Source organism: Hemiscyllium ocellatum, unplaced genomic scaffold, assembly GCF_020745735.1.
Source record: "Hemiscyllium ocellatum isolate sHemOce1 unplaced genomic scaffold, sHemOce1.pat.X.cur. scaffold_124_pat_ctg1, whole genome shotgun sequence".
NCBI lineage: Eukaryota > Metazoa > Chordata > Chondrichthyes > Orectolobiformes > Hemiscylliidae > Hemiscyllium > Hemiscyllium ocellatum.
The window spans coordinates 71531-87273 of NW_026867720.1; the positions used below are offsets into that span (position 1 = coordinate 71531).

At 56.5% G+C, this 15743-nt stretch overlaps 1 protein-coding gene across 3 annotated transcripts in view; it reads right to left on the bottom strand.

Annotated features, from left to right (window-relative positions):
- LOC132809454 (uncharacterized) overlaps positions 1 to 15743 on the bottom strand; it is a 478602-nt gene that overhangs the window by 11753 nt on the left and 451106 nt on the right. Inside the window, exons 1-2 of one of the 3 annotated variants that reach the window (XM_060822571.1) lie at positions 3575 to 3790; positions 3258 to 3473 (exon numbers count right to left, since the gene is read on the bottom strand). The exons of 1 other annotated variant lie outside the window; for it this stretch is intronic. In XM_060822571.1, coding sequence (XP_060678554.1) covers positions 3258 to 3473; positions 3575 to 3736 — 378 coding nt within the window. In that variant the 5' untranslated portion in view covers positions 3737 to 3790. Of the gene's footprint in view, positions 1 to 3257; positions 3474 to 3574; positions 3791 to 15743 lie in introns of those variants that run through there. One more of the 3 variants, XM_060822570.1, reaches the window with a different exon arrangement.

Here is a 15743-nt window from a genome sequence, read left to right on the forward strand (position 1 = left end):
AATCTGTCCCTCCTCCCTCTAACCACACAAGGCAACCCAAGCTCAGGGTCTTTGTGAAAATCATGGCAAGAGTGTGCAGGCCTCCTGGAGAGGGGTGGGCATTTTAAAATTGAAGGGGGAGGGGGAGATGGCAGTCATATCGCACACTGGGCTGAGGGGTGGCAGATGGAGGATAGTCTGGATTAATGCCAGGCATTGGATTTGGTAAATCAAACAAGAACAGGACCTATACAATTAAAAGTAGGGTCTTTTGGTGGTGTTGTAGTACAGAAACCTAGGCTGTCATGTTTAATTCTTTAAAATTTGCATCTGATATAGAAAGTGGCTAAGAAGGTGTTTAACACACTTGTCTTCATAGGTCAGACCTTTGAGTATCGGAATTGGGATGTCATATTGAGGTTGTACAGGACATTGGTGAGACCTCTTCTGGAATACTGTGTCCAGTCTGGTCATCCTGCCCGCTCATTCCATAGCCACACCACCCTCTGGGTGAAAAGCTGCCCCTTACGTCACTTTTAAATGTTACCCTCTCACCTTAAGCCTATGTCCTCTAGTTTGGACTCCCCCGTACCCTTAGCAAATACCTTGACTATTCACTTTGATATTATTGACCTTGATGTTATTAAGCTGGAGAGGGTTCAGAAGAGTTTAACCTGGATGTTGCTGGAAATGGAGGGATTGAGCTATAAGGAGAGGCTGAATAGGCTGGGACATTTTTCACTGGAGAGTATGAGGTGGAGGGGTAACTTTGCAGAGGTTTATAAAGTGATGAGGGGTACAGATAAGCTGCAGGGCTGATGTCTTTTCCCGAGAGTTGGGGATTCAAAACTGAGGGATATTTTGAGGCGTGAGGAAAAAGATTTACAAAAGTCAGGAGAGGTAATTATTTCAGACAGAAGCTGGCTTGTGTGTGGAATTAACTTCTAGAGGAACTGGTGAAAATAGGGACAGTTACAATGTTTAAAGGACATTTAGATCAGTACATGGATAAGACATCAGTTTGGATGGTGCTGTGAGCAGCTGCCCTCTCACTCCCCCTCTCTGAATGAATCCCTGTTGGTTTTCACCCTCTGCCAATGCCTGTGCAGTGGCGTGTGGAGGCCAGCAGAGGGTGGCATTGCATCACTTTCAGCACCACAGAGACAGCCAGACCTGCCCCACACAGAGACACACAGATACACACACAGCAATTGTTAGGGCACAGTGTGAAGCTCATCTGGTAAGTTAAACTAAACTAAACATAAAGAAATGCTCAAGTTACCTTGTAAACTGTTGAAATATGAGTGATAGAGAACTCCCAAATTCCAGTGTTTAAACAAAAAATATCAATGTATTTTTTTAACTCTGAAAGTGAACATTTTACATCAACTATTCACAACTCTGGGACCCTCTTTCTCCTCACTGCTTATTACCCTACTCCAACTCTACAGCAATATACTGTTTCAATATGACACTTATTAAAATTACATAAACGTAATTTCAAAACCAAACAGCAGCTGTTGTTTCATCTCACCTCACACCAATCTCCCTTTTCCCATCTTTCCTGGGAAGTATGGTTCATGTTACCGGATGCTATCGAAGTGTCGATATTTCAGCATTCTGAAACCTGGGAACACATCCTTCCATGACACTGTCTCTCAGTCTCCCCCTCTCTGTCTATAACCCAAACCCCTCCCATGTGGTGATATTTAAACTGATACCCCGCCATCTCTCTCTGGCAGTGATGTTCACACCCACAGCACCCCCTTATCATGGCACAATGGGGATATGGAGCTGGAAATGGATGGGAGCTGCACATCCTGTCACTTCCAGCATGGGCTGCAAGTTTCCCCACACTGGGCAGGGATCTACACAGTGTTACTGAGCAATGCACTGGGGTGGGGTACACAGTCCAACATGCTGGGAGGGTAACTGCTCCTGGGTTACAGATCAATGCACTGGGGTGGGGTACACAGTCCTACATGCTGGGAGGGTAACTGCTCCTGGGTTACAGATCAATGCACGGGTGATCACTGCACAGGTCTCTGTGCTGGTCAGACTGTCTGGTTGAGGTTTGTAGATAATGCAATGATGTGGTTAGTGCAGCTCCCCATGCTGGATGGATATTTGTTCCAGGTTCCCACATTAGTGCCCTGCTATGGTCTGCACAGCTCCGGTACTGGACAGATCTGTAGGCTGTGCACAATACATCATGGTGGTGGGGTGGATGGAGGGAAAGGTGATGGACAGGTCATGGAGCTCCCCGGAACGTTCTGTCCCTGACATTCTATAACTGACATTCCCCGGAACGTTCTGTCCCGACATTCTATAACTGACATTCCCCGGAACGTTCTGTCCCCGACATTCTATAACTGCCATTCCCCGGAACGTTCTGTCCCCGACATTCTATAACTGACATTCCCCGGAACGTTCTGTCCCCGACATTCTATAACTGACATTCCCCGGAACGTTCTGTCCCCGACATTCTATAACTGACATTCCCCGGAACGTTCTGTCCCCGACATTCTATAACTGACATTCCCCGGAACGTTCTGTCCCTGACATTCTATAACTGACATTCCCCGGAACGTTCTGTCCCTGACATTCTATAACTGACATTCCCCGGAACGTTCTGTCCCTGACGTTGTTTGTTTGTGAACGGCCGGACGTCAGTGAATTGAACAAACGATAAGATCCCGAGGGAAGAGATCCCGTTCCAGGGAGAAGGAGACACTGTTCCGAAGGCCCCTCAGGCAGTTAAAGGGGTGAATACGTTTTCCCTGCGTTTACATTTCTCCACGACACAGGATCGACCACAATTTAGACCAAAATACAGAAATTCCCAAACTCCGTTTGTCTTCAGGAAACTGGGAGAGAATCCTTCAGGACAGCAACGTTCCCACCCTCCGTATTAGGAACTGGGAAGGAGTGACCTGTGTCTGCTCTCGAGTGATCGAGTGTGTGGGAATGTTCTAGAAACCATCTGTCCTTATGGATGTGTCTCTGTGTGTTTGGGGAGGGAGGGTTTCTTGTGGTTTATGTCACATTTTTGTCAGTAATTCCGACCTTCCCATTTGTTATTCCAGCTCCAATTATTTTAATAAATCCCTGAATACAGGGACACATTTGAAAATCTCACTGGGTCCCCGATCAAACGGGTCCCTTTGCCTCCAGGCTGATGGATAATGGGTTTGTTTTCCTTCCTCACAGTTAACGTAGTGACCATCTACGTCCTGCTTTATAAAGATTGTGGATTGTCTCCATGTGTCAGACGTTACCTGGGGGCCATGGCAGCGGCGGATCTCCTGGTCATTATCCTCGACCTGATCCTGAGACACATTCCCATTGTTTATCGGGAACAGTTTTATTTCCTGAGGGACTCCGTCCCCGTGTGTAATATCCACGCCGTCCTGCTTTATGCAGCCACTGACTGCTCTGTCTGGTTCACCGTCACTTTCACCTTTGATCGGTTTGTGGCCATTTGTTGCCAGAAGCTGAAAAGTAAATATTGCAGTGAGAAAACGGCGGCTGTGGTTCTGGGAGCAGTGACTGTGCTGAGCTGTTTAAAGAACATTTCCTGGTATTTTATGCTCACGGCTCGGTATTGGCTGGGGAACGCCCCCTGGTTTTGTGATGTAACAGACGCTGTTCTATTCTCCAGTGTCTGGGTCACAATCGAGTTCCTCCACCACATTCTAACCCCGGGGGTCCCATTTCTCCTGATTCTGCTGCTCAATGTTCTCACCGTCAGACACATTTTAGTGACCAGCAGAGCCCGCAGGAGACTCCGCGCTCACACCAATGGGGACGCTCAGTCTGACACAGAAATGAGAAACCGAAAAAAATCCATCATTTTACTGTTTGTGATCTCGGCCAATTTCATCCTGTTATGGTCAACGTTAATGCTGTATTCTATATGGTACCGGATGGATGATATTGGGTATGAGTCTGTGTATCTCGATGCCTTTGTGCAGGAATTGGGCTTCATGCTGCAGCTCCTCAGTTGCTGCACAAACACCGCGATTTATGCCGTGACCCAGACTAAGTTCAGGCAGCAGCTGAAGAATGTGCTGAAATATCCCTTCACCCAAATCCATCCATCCATCAAATTCCCTCATTAATCACACCATCCGGGATTTTCTCATTTCAGTTCAGTGTTTCAGCGATGGAGCAGCCTGTCGCTATGGTAACAGACTGAGGGGAGCGCTGGTTTGTCCCTCCTTATCCCACAGGGGGGTTTACAGGGAAACATTTCAATGTTTCTCACAACTCAGGGGCCAGTGAGAAAAGGCACCATCCCACTGACTGTATCCATCACTTCCATTTGTAACCAATAAAAATGCTGATTAAAGCGTGCCGAGCAGCAGAGGGACCGATGTTGTTGTGTGTCTTTGTGTTGGAGAAGCTGAGCTGGAGAGAGACAGACTCAGCCCCGAGTCCTGGTCCTCAGGGAAGTGGGGGGCACCGCGCCCTGAGCTCAGGAGCTGGGGTTAACTCCCTCTGTTCCCCCCGACTCCAACCTGGCCTCCCCATTACCTCTCCCCTACTCTTTCTCCTCAATTCTCTCTCTCTCTCTTTTAGCACACACTCTCTTTCTCAACCCTCTCCCTCATCCCCCTCTCTCTCACACACACCGCCCCCAAACCCGGTTTCTCCACCTGACTCCACTTTCCCTCTCCCCCTCTCTCTCTCATGCCGTCGCTGTCTCCCTCCCACAATTCCATCTCTACCCCATTTTCCCCACCTCCCACATCTCACCCCCACGCCCCACATGCAGCCTCACCCCCAAACACCCCCAGTCTCTGGGTCAGAGGGAGAGGGAAAGACCAGGGAGACCGAGTATGTCAGAGAGAGTGAGGGAGGAGGGACAGGAGGGAGAGGGATTCAGTCAGAGAGAAACGGAGGAACGTGGGGAGAGAGAGAGACACTGTTTGAGGTGGGTCAAGAGTGAGAGATGGTGGAGGGAAAGTGAAGGAGCGGGGGGAGAGAGAGGGGGCAAGGGAGAGATAGGTTGAGATAGGGGAGGGCGAGAGATGGGACGGAGGGAGGGGAGGGAAGGTCAAGAGTGAGGGAGAGGCCGAAAGAGGGGATGGGAGAGAGAGGGAGCGCGAGAGAGGGGGAGGAAAAGGGAGAGGGAGAAGGCGAGAGAGGGGAGGGAGGTAGGGGAGGGAAAGAGAGAGGGGAGAGGTTGAGAGAGGGGAGGATGAGACAGGGGAGTGAGGGAGGGGCGGGCAAGAGAGAGGAGCACAAGAGGGAGGGAGAGGGAGAGAGGGGAGGGGAGAGGGGGGGATGGGGAGAGACTGTAGTGCGAGAGAGGAGGAGGGCGAGGGAGAGGAGGGCGAGAGAGAAGATGGCGAGACAGGGGGAGGGGGACAGAGGGGAGTGCGAATGAGGGGAGAGGGAGGTGAAGGCGAGAGGGAGGGAGAGGGCGAGAGAGGAGAGAGCGAGAGAGGAGAGGGCGAGAGAGGAGAGGGCGAGAGAGGGGAGGGAGGGGTGGGCAAGAGGGAGGGAGAGGGCGAGAGGGAGGGAGATAGTGAGATAGGGGAGTGCGAGAGAGGGGAGGGCGAGAGAGGGGAGTGCGAGCGAGGGTGAGGGTGAGAGAGATGAGTGAGGCAGGGGAGTGTGAGAGGAAGAGAGAGGGTAACGGAGGGGATGGGAGAGAGGGGGGAGCACGAGTGAGGGTGAGGGCAAGAGAGGGGGAGGGCAAGAGAGGGGGAGCGGGAGGGGAGGACGAGAGGGATGGAGAGTGCAAGAGAGGTGAGGGAGGGTGGGGAGGGCGAGAGGGGGGTAGAGGGAGGGGAGGGAGAGAGAGCGGAGAGGTTGTGAGAGGGGAGGACGAGACGGGAGAACAGAGAAAATGGGCCAGAGAGAAGGGGACCCAGAGAGGGTGGACAGCGTGTCGGGGGACAGAGAGAGGGGGGAAAGAGAGAGGGGGACAGAGAGAGGGGAGACAGAGAGAGGGGGCACAGAGAGAGGGAAACCGAGATCGGGGTTGGGGGGACATAAAGAGGGGGACAGAGAGAGGGGGGACGTGGAGAGGGGGACAGAGAGAGCGGGACAGAGAGAGGGTGGACAGAGAGCGAGGGGACAAAGAGAGGGGGACAGAGAGAGGGGCACGGAGAGGGGGACAGAGAGAGGGGGACAGAGGGAGTGGGGAGAGAGAGAGGGGGACAGCGAGAGGGGAGACAGAGAGAGTGGGGACAGAGAGAGTGGGGACAGAGAGAGTGGGGACAGAGAGAGCGGGACAGAGAGGGGGGACAGAGAGCGGGGGACGGAGAGAGGGGGACAGAAAGAGTGGGGGCAGAGAGAGGGGGCCAGAGAGATTAGGGACAGAGGGAGTGGGGACAGAGAGAGGGGGACAGAGAGGGGGGACAGAGAGAGGGGGACAGAGAGAGGGGAACAGAGGGAGGGGGCAGAGAGAGGATGGACAGAGAGAGGGGGACAGAGAGAGGGGGACAGAGGGAAGGGACAGAGAGAGGGGGAAAGAGAGAAGGGAACAGAGAGAGCGGGACAAAGATACGGGGATAGAGTGAGGGGAACAGAGAGAATGGGAGAGAGGGGGGGACAAAGATACGGGGATAGAGTGAGGGGAACAGAGTAAAGGGGACAGAGAGAGGGGGACAGAGAGAGGGGAGACAGAGAGGGGAGAGAGTGAGGGGGGACAGAAGACAGGGGGACAGGGAGGGTGGAGAGAGAGAGGGTGACAGAGAGAGTGGGCAGAGAGAGGGGGACAGAGCGGGGGACAGAGTGAGGGTGACACAGAGAGGGGTATAGAGAGAGGGGGACAGAGAGAGGGGATAGAGAGAGGGGGACAGAGAGAGGGAGAAAGAGAGAACGGGACAGAGAGAAGGGGACAGAGAGAGGATGGACAGAGTGGGGAAAAGAGAGAGGGGGACAGAGGGATGGGGACAGAGAGAGGGGGACAGAGAGAAGGGGACAGAGAGAGGATGGACAGAGAGAGGGGGACAGAGAGAGGGGGACAGAGAGAAGGGGACAGAGAGAGGATGGACAGAGAGTGGGGAACAGAGAGAGGGGGGGGACAGAGGGGGGGGACAGAGAGAAGTGGACAGAGAGAGGGGTCAGAGAGTTGTGGCAGAGAGAGGCAAACAGAGAGAAGACAACTGAGAGATGTGGAGAGAGGGAGGGGGACAGAGAGAGGGGGATAGAGAGAAGGGAACAGAGAGAGGGGGACAGAGAGAGGAGGACAGAGAGAGGGGGATAAAGAGAGAGGGGTCAGAGAGTTGTGGCAGAGAGAGGCGAACAGAGAGAAGAGAACTGAGAGATGTGGAGAGAGCGGGGGACAGAGAGAGGGGGATAGAGATAGTCGGGGCAGAGTGAACGGGACAGAGAGAGAGGGACAGAGAGAGGGGGACAGAGAGAGGGGGAACAGAGCGAGGGGGACAGAGAGAGTGGGGGCAGAGTGAGAGGGACAGAGAGAGAGGGACAGAGAGAGGGGGACAGAGAGAGGGGGAACAGAGCGAGGGGGACAGAGAGAGTGGGGGCAGAGTGAGAGGGACAGAGAGAAAGGGACAGAGAGAGGGCGGACAGAGAGAGGATGGACAAAGAGAGGGGACAGAGAGAGTGAAGTAGAGAGCGGGGGGACAGAGAGTGGGGGATAAAGAGAGGGGGGACAGAGAGCACGGAACAGAAAGAGAAGGGTCAGTGAGAGGTGGGACAGAGAAAGGGGAACAGAGAAAGGGGGACAGAGAGAGTGGGACAGAGAGAGAGGGGACAGAGAGAGTGGCGACAGAGAGAGGGGGATAGAGATAAGGGAACAGAGAGAGGGGGGACAGAGAGAGCGGGACAGAGAAACGGGCGACAGAGAGAGGGGGACAGAGAGAAGGGAACAGTGAGAAGTGGACAGAGAGATGGGGACAGAGAGTGGAGACATAGAGAGCGGGACATAGAGAGGGGGACAGTGAGAGGGGAACAGTGAAAAGGGGACAGACGGGGGGGGATGGAGTGAGGGGGGCAGAGAGTGGGGGGACAAAGAACGGGGACAGGGAGGGTGAACAGAGCGAGTGTGGGACAGAGAGAGGGGGTACAGAGAGGGGATGACAGAGAGAGGAGGATAGGGTTATGGGGACAGAGAGACGAGGGGACGGAGGGCAGAGAGGTGGGGGACAGAGTATGGGTAACAAAGAGAGGGGAAAAGAGAGTGGGGGGACAGAGAGAGAGGGGACAGAGAGAGGGTAACAGAGAGAAGGGAACAGAGAGAAGGGAACAGAGCGAGCGGGACAGAGATACGGGCGACAGAGAGAGGGGCAGAGAGAGGGTGGACAGCGAGAGGGGGACAGAGAGAGTGGGTCAGAGAGAGTGCGGACAGAGAGAGGGAAACATAGAGAAGGGAACAGAGAGAAGGGAACAGAGCGAGCGGGACAGAGCTACGGGCGACAGAGAGAGGGGGACAGAGAGAGGGCGGACAGAGAGAGTGGAGACAGAGAGAGGGGGACAGTGAGAAGTGGACAGAGAGAGGGAAACAGAGAGAAGGCGACAGAGAGAAGTGGACAGAGAGAAGGGGACAGTGAGAGGGGGACATAGAGGGGGACATAGAAAGGGAAACTGAGAGAAGGGGACAGAGAGAAGGGGACAGAGAGAAGGGGACAGTGCGAAGTGGACAGAGAGATGGGGACAGAGAGATGGGGACAGAGAGTGGGGACATAGAGAGCGGGACATAGAGAGGGGGACATAGAGAGGGAAACAGAGAGAACGGGACAGAGAGAGGGGGACAGTGAGAGGGGAACCGTGAAAAGGGGACAGAGAGAGGGGGGAATGGAGTGAGGGGGACAGAGAGAGGGGGGACAAAGAGAGGGGGGCAGAGACGGGGGAGCAGAGAGTGGGGGGACAAAGAACTGGGACAGGGACGGTGAACAGAGCGAGTGTGGGACAGAGAGAGGGAGTACAGAGAGGGGGTGACAGAGAGAGCAGGATAGACTTATGGGGACAGAGAGACGAGGGGACGGGGGTGCAGAGAGGTGGGGGACAGAGTGAGGGTGACAAAGAGAGGGGAAAAGAGAGCGGGGGGACAGAGAGAGAGGGGACAGAGAGAGGGTAACAGAGAGAAGGGAACAGAGAGAAGGGAACAGAGCGAGCGGGACAGAGCTACGGGCGACAGAGAGAGGGGGAGCAGAGAGAGGGTGGACAGAGAGAGGGGGACAGAGAGAGTGGGTCAGAGAGAGTGGGGACAGAGAGAGGGAAACAGACAGAAGGGAACAGAGAGAAGGGAACAGAGCGAGCGGGACAGAGATACGGGCGACAGACAGAGGGGGACAGAGAAAGGGCGGACAGAGAGAGTGGAGCCAGAGAGAGGGGGGCAGAGAGATGGGGACAGAGAGAGGGGGACAGTGAGAGGGGGACAGTGAGAAGTGGACAGAGAGAGGGAAACAGAGAGAAGGTGACAGAGAGAAGTGGACAGAGAGAAGGGGACAGTGAGAGGGGGACATAGAGAAGGGGACAGACAGAAGGGGACAGAGAGAGGGGAGGGCAGAGAGAGGGGGGAACAGAGAGAGGGGGACAGAGAGGGGTGTGACAGAGAGAGGGGAACAGTGAAAAGGGAACAGAGAGAGGCGGATGGAGAGAGGGAGACAGACAGAGGGGGGGACAGAGAGAGGGGGGACAGAGAGAGGGGGGACAAAGAGAGGGGGACAGAGAGAGAGGGGACAGAGAGAGAGGGGGTACAAAGAGAGAGGAAAAGAGAGAGTGGGGACAGAGAGAGGTGGTTTAAAGAGAGAGGGGTCAGAGAGTTGTGGCAGAGAGAGGCGAACAGTGAGAAAAGAACTGAGAGATGTGGAGAGAGAGAGGGATACAGAGAAAGGGGGATAGAGAGAAGGGGACAGAGAGAGAGGGACAGAGAGAGGGGGAACAGAGCGAGGGGGACAGAGAGAGTGGGGGCAGAGTGAGCGGGACAGAGAGAGAGGGACAGAGAGAGGGGCACAGACAGAAGAGGACTGAGAGATGGGGACAGATAGAGATGGACAGAGAGAGGGCGATAGAGAAGGTGGGGAGAGAGAGAGGGTGGACAGAGATAGTGGGGACAGAGGGAGTGGGGACAGAGAGAGTGGGGACAGAGAGAGGGAAACAGAGAGGAGTGGACAGAGAAAGCGGGGACAGAGAGAGGGAAACAGAAAGTGGGGGACAGAGACAGGAGGACAGATTTAGGGGGCCAGAGAGAGTGGGGGACAGAGAGAGGGGGACAGAGAGAGGGGGGTGGTCAGAGGGGGTGGACAGAGAGGGGGGACAGAGGGGGGGACAGAGACGGGGGGGACAGAGAGAGATTGCGGACAGAGAGAGAGGGGGATCAGAGAGACGGGGTGCTGAGCGAGTGGGGACCGAGAGAGGGGGACAAGAGAGTGGGGACAGAGAGAGGGTGATAGAGAGAGGGGGGACAGAGAGAGGGTCGACAGCGAGAGGGGGGGACAGAGAGAGGGGGGACAGAGAGAGGGGGACAGAGAGGGGATGGATAAAGAGATGGGACAGAGAGAGGGAAGTAGAGAGCGGGGGTCAGAGAGTGGGGTTAAGAGAGAGTGGGGACAGAGAGAGGGGGATAAAGAGAGGGGGACAGAGTGAGCGGAACAGAAAGAGAAGGGTCAGTGAGAGGCGGGACAGAGAAAGGGGAACAGAGAAAGGGGGACAGAGAGAGGGCGGACAGAGTGAGTGGGGACAGAGAGAGGGTAACAGAGAGAGGGGGACAGAGAGAGGGCGGACAGAGTGAGTGGGGACAGAGAGAGGGTAACAGAGAGAGGGGGACAGAGAGAGCGGAACAGAGATACGGGCAACAGAGAGAGGGGGACAGAGAGAATGGGAGAGAGAGAGGGGGACAGAGACGGGGGAACAGAGAGTGGGGGGACAAAGAGCGGGGACAGAGAGGGGGGACAGAGAGAGGGAAACAGAAAGAGGGGGACAGAGAGAGGGGGGTTGGAGTGAGGGGGACAGAGAGAGTGGGACAGAGGGAGAGGAACAGAGAGGGGGGCATAGTGATAGGGGAACAGAAAGGGGTAGGCAGAGAGAGGGGGAACGCGGGGTACAGAGAGAGTCGGACAGAGAGACGGGGGACACAGCGAGTGGGGACAGAGAGAGAGGATGGACAGGGGGGATAGGGACGGTGAACAGAGCGAGGGTGGGACAGAGAGAGGGGGCACAGAGAGGGGGTGACAGAGAGAGGGGGATAGACTTATGGGGACAGAGAGACGAGGGGACGGGGGTGCAGAGAGGTGGGGGACAGAGTGAGGGTGACAAAGAGAGGGGAAAAGAGAGCGGGGGGACAGAGAGAGGGGACAGAGAGAGGGTAACAGAGAGAAGGGAACAGAGAGAAGGGAACAGAGCGAGCGGGACAGAGCTAAGGGCAACAGAGAGAGGGGGACAGAGAGAGGGGGACAGAGAGAGGGGGACAGAGAGAGGGGGACAGAGAGAGGGGGACAGAGAGAGGGGGGGCACAGAGAGGAGGGACAGAGAGGCGTGTGACAGAGAGAGGGGAACAGTAAAAAGAGGACAGAGAGAGGGGGTGGAGAGATGGAGACAGAGAGAGGGGGGACAGAGAGAGTGGGGGCAGAGTGAGCGGGACAGAGAGAGAGGGACAGAGAGAGGGGGACAGAGAAGGTGGGGACAGAGAGAGGGCGGACAGAGAGAGGGCGGACAGAGAGAGGGAAACAGAGAGAGGGAAACACAGAGAAGGGGACAAAGAGAGGGGCGACAGAGGGGGGTGGACAGAGAGGGGGGGCAGAGAGGGGGGACAGAGAGAGGGGGACAGAGAGAGGGGGGGACAGAGAGGGGGGGCAGAGAGAGGGGGGACAGAGAGAGGGGACAGAGAGAGGGGGGGCAGAGAGGGGGACAGAGAGAGGGGACAGAGAGAGGGGGGACAGAGAGAGGGGGGACAGAGAGAGGGGGGGCAGAGAGGGGGGACAGAGAGAGGGGACAGAGAGAGGGGAACAGTGAAAAGGGGACAGAGAGAGGTGGATGGAGAGAGGGAGACAGAGAGAGGGGGGACAGAGAGAGGGGGAACAGAGAGAGTGGGGCAGAGTGAGCGGGACAGATAGAGATGGACAGAGAGAGGGGCACAGACAGAAGAGGACTGAGAGATGGGGACAGATAGAGATGGACAGAGAGAGGGCGGACAGAGAAGGTGGGGAGAGAGAGAGGGCGACAGAGAGAGTGGGGACAGAGGGAGAGTGGACAGAGAGAGGGGGACAGAGAGAGGGCGGACAGAGAGAGGGAAACAGAGAGGAGTGGACAGAGAAAGCGGGGTCAGAGAGAGGGAAACAGAAAGAGGGGGACAGAGAGAGGGGGACAAAGAGAGGGGCGACAGAGGGGTGCGGACAGAGAGGGGGGGACAGAGGGGGGTAAGAGAGAGGGGAACAGTGAAAAGGGGACAGAGAGAGGCGGATGGAGAGAGGGAGACAGACAGAGGGGGGACAGAGAGAGGGGGACAGAGAGAGGGGGGACAGAGAGGGGTGTGACAGAGAGAGGGGGATGGAGAGAGGGGGACAGAGAGAGTGGGGACAGAGAGAGGGGGATAAAGAGAGAGGGGTCAGAGAGTTGTGGCAGAGAGAGGCGAACAGAGAGAAGAGAACTGAGAGATGTGGAGAGAGGGAGGGGTACAGGGAAAGGGGGATAGAGAGAAGGGGACAGAGAGAGGGGGAACAGAGCGAGGGGGGCAGAGAGAGGGGGGCAGAGAGAGGGGGAACAGAGCGAGGGGGGCAGAGAGAGGGGGAACAGAGCGAGGGGGGCAGAGAGAGGGGAACAGAGCGAGGGGGGCAGAGAGAGTGGGGCAGAGTGAGCGGGACAGAGAGAGGGCGGACAGAGAGAGGGGCACAGACAGAAGAGGACTGAGAGAAGGGGACAGATAGAGATGGACAGAGAGAGGGCGGACAGAGAGAGGGGCACAGACAGAAGAGGACTGAGAGAAGGGGACAGATAGAGATGGACAGAGAGAGGGCGGACAGAGAGAGGGTGGACAGAGAAGGTGGGGACAGAGAGAGGGCGACCGAGAGAGTGGGGACAAAGAGAGATTGGACAGAGAGAGGGGGACAGAGAGAGGGGGGACAGAGAGGAGTGGACAGAGAAAGCGGGGACAGAGAGAGGGAAACAGAAAAAGGGGGAAAGAGACAGGAGGACAGACTTAGGTGGACAGAGAGAGTGGGGAAAGAGAGAGAGGGGGACAGAGAGAGGGGACAGAGAGGGGGGACAGAGAGGAGGGGGACAGAGAGAAGGGGACAAAGAGAGGGGGACAAAGAGAGGGGGACAAAGAGAGGGGCGACAGAGGGGGGTGGACAGAGAGGGGGGGACAGAGAGGGGGGACAGAGGGGGGGACAGAGACGGGGGGGACAGAGAGAGAGTGCGGACAGAGAGAGAGGGGGATCAGAGAGACAGGGGACAGAGCGAGTGGGGAGCGAGAGAGGGGGACAAGAGAGTGGGGGGGAAGAGAGAGAGGGGGGACAGAGAGAGTGGGGACAGAGAGAGGGTGACAGAGAGAGAGGGAAAAAGAGAGAGGGGGACAGAGAGAAGGGGGAGAGAGACGGGGGACAGAGAGAGGGGAGAACAGAGAGAGGTGAACAGAAAGTGAGTGAGGGTGGGGCAGAGAAATGGGGCAGAGAGAGGGGGGACAGACGAAGGAGGCCAGAGAGACTTGGGGACAGAGGGCGGGGCAGGGAGGTGGGTGACAGACAGAGAGGGGGACAGAGAGAGGGGGGACAGAGAGAGGTGGACAGGGAGGGTAACAAAGAGAGGATGGACAAAGAGAGGGGCAGAGAGTGGTGCACAGTGAGACAGGGGGACAGAGAGAAGGGGACAAAGAGCCGGGGGAACAGAGCGTGGGGGAAAGAGAGAGTGGGGACATAGAGATGGGAATAAGAGAGTGGAACAGAACGGGAAGGGACAGAGAGAGGGGAACAGTGAAAAGGGACAGAGGGAGGGTGGGACCGAGAGAGAGGGTAACAGAGAGAAGGGAACAGAGAGCGCGTGACAGAGATACGGAGATAGTGTGAGGGGAACAGAGAGAAGGGGACAGAGAGAGGGGACAGGGAGAGGGGGACAGAGAGAGGATGGACAAAGAGAGGGGCCAGAGAGAGGGGGGACAGAGAGAGGGGCGACAGAGGAAGGCGGACAGAGAGAGGGGCGACAGATATGGGGAGAGAGAGTAGGGGGACAGAGATATGGGGACACAGAGAGGGCGGAAAGAGAGGGGTGGACAGAGAGAGGATGGACAAAGAGAGCGGACAGAGAGAGGGGAACACAGAGTTTGCGGAGAGAGAGAGGGGGACAAAGAGAGGAGACAGACAGAGGGGAATAGAGAGCGGGGGGACAGATAGTGGGGGAAAGTGAGAGTGGGGACAGGGAGAGGGTGATAAAGAGAGGGGGACAGAGAGAGAGGAACAGAAAGAGAAGGGACAGAGAGAGGCGAGACAGAGAAAGGGGGGAGCAGAGAGAGGGGAACAGAGAGAAGGGGACAGAGAGAAGGGAACTGAAAGTGAAGGGGCAGAGAGAGGCGGGACAGAGAGAGTGGAGAATACAGAGGGGGGAACAGTGAAAAGGGGACAGAGACAGGAAAACAGAAAGAGGGGGACAGAGAGAGTGGGGTCAGAGTGAGGGGGATAGAGAGAGTGGGAAAGAAGCAGGGGAACAGAGAGGGGGGATAGAGGGAGGGGGAGAGTGAGAAGGAGACAGTGAGAAGGGGACAGAGAGAGGCCAACAGAAAGAGGGGGACAGTGAGAGGGGTGACGTGTAGAGGGAGACAGAGAGCGGGAGACAGAGAGAGGGGGACAGAGAGAGGAGACAGAGAGAGGAGGACAGCGAGAGGGGACAGAGCGAGGGGTGACAGAGTGGGGGGGACAGAAGACAGGGAGACAGCGAGGGTGGACAGAGCGAGGGTGGAGCAGAGAGAGGGGGGACAGAGAGAGGGGGGACAGAGAGTGGGGCGACAGAGGAAGGGGGACAGAGGGAGGTGGGACATAGAGAGAGGAGAACAGAGAGAGGGGAACAGTGAAAAGGGGACAGAGAGAGGGAAACAGAAAGAGGGGGACAGAGAGAGTGGGACAGAGGGAGGGGAACAGAGAGGGAGGATAGAGTGAGGGGGACAGAGAGGGGGGAGCAGAGAGGGGGATAGAGAGGGCAACAGAGGGGGGGACATAGAGAGGGGAACAGGGAGAGGGGGACAGAGAGAGGGGAACAGCGAGAGGGGAACAGCGAGAAGGGGACAGAGAGAGAGAGGGACAGAGAGCAGAGGACTGAGAGATGGGGACAGAACGAGGGGGGACAGAGGGAGGGGGACAGAGAGAAGGGGGCAGAGAGAGGGGGCCATAGAGTGGGGAACAGAGAGAAGGGTGGACAGAGCGAGGGTGGAGCAGAGAGAGGGGGGACAGAGAGAGGGGGGACAGAGAGTGGGGCGACAGAGGAAGGGGGACAGAGAGAAGGGGATAGAGACAGAGGAGACAGAGACAGAGGGGACAGAGACAGAGGGGAGACAGAGAGTGGAATAGAGGTCGGGGGGACAGAGAGTGGGGGAAAGAGAGTGTGGGGACAGAGAAAGTGAGATAAAGAGAGGGGGACAGAGAGAGAGGAACAGAAAGAGAAGGGACAGAGAGAGGCGGGACAAAGAGAAGGGGACAGAGAGAAAGAGACAGAGAGAGGGTGCAGACAGAGGGAGGTGGACAAAGAATCGGGGGACAGAGCGAGTGGAGAGAGAGAGATGGGGGACAGAGTGATTGGGGACAGAGAGACGGGGACAGAGAGATGGGGGACAGAGCACGTGGGGACAGAGAGAGAGGAGGGAC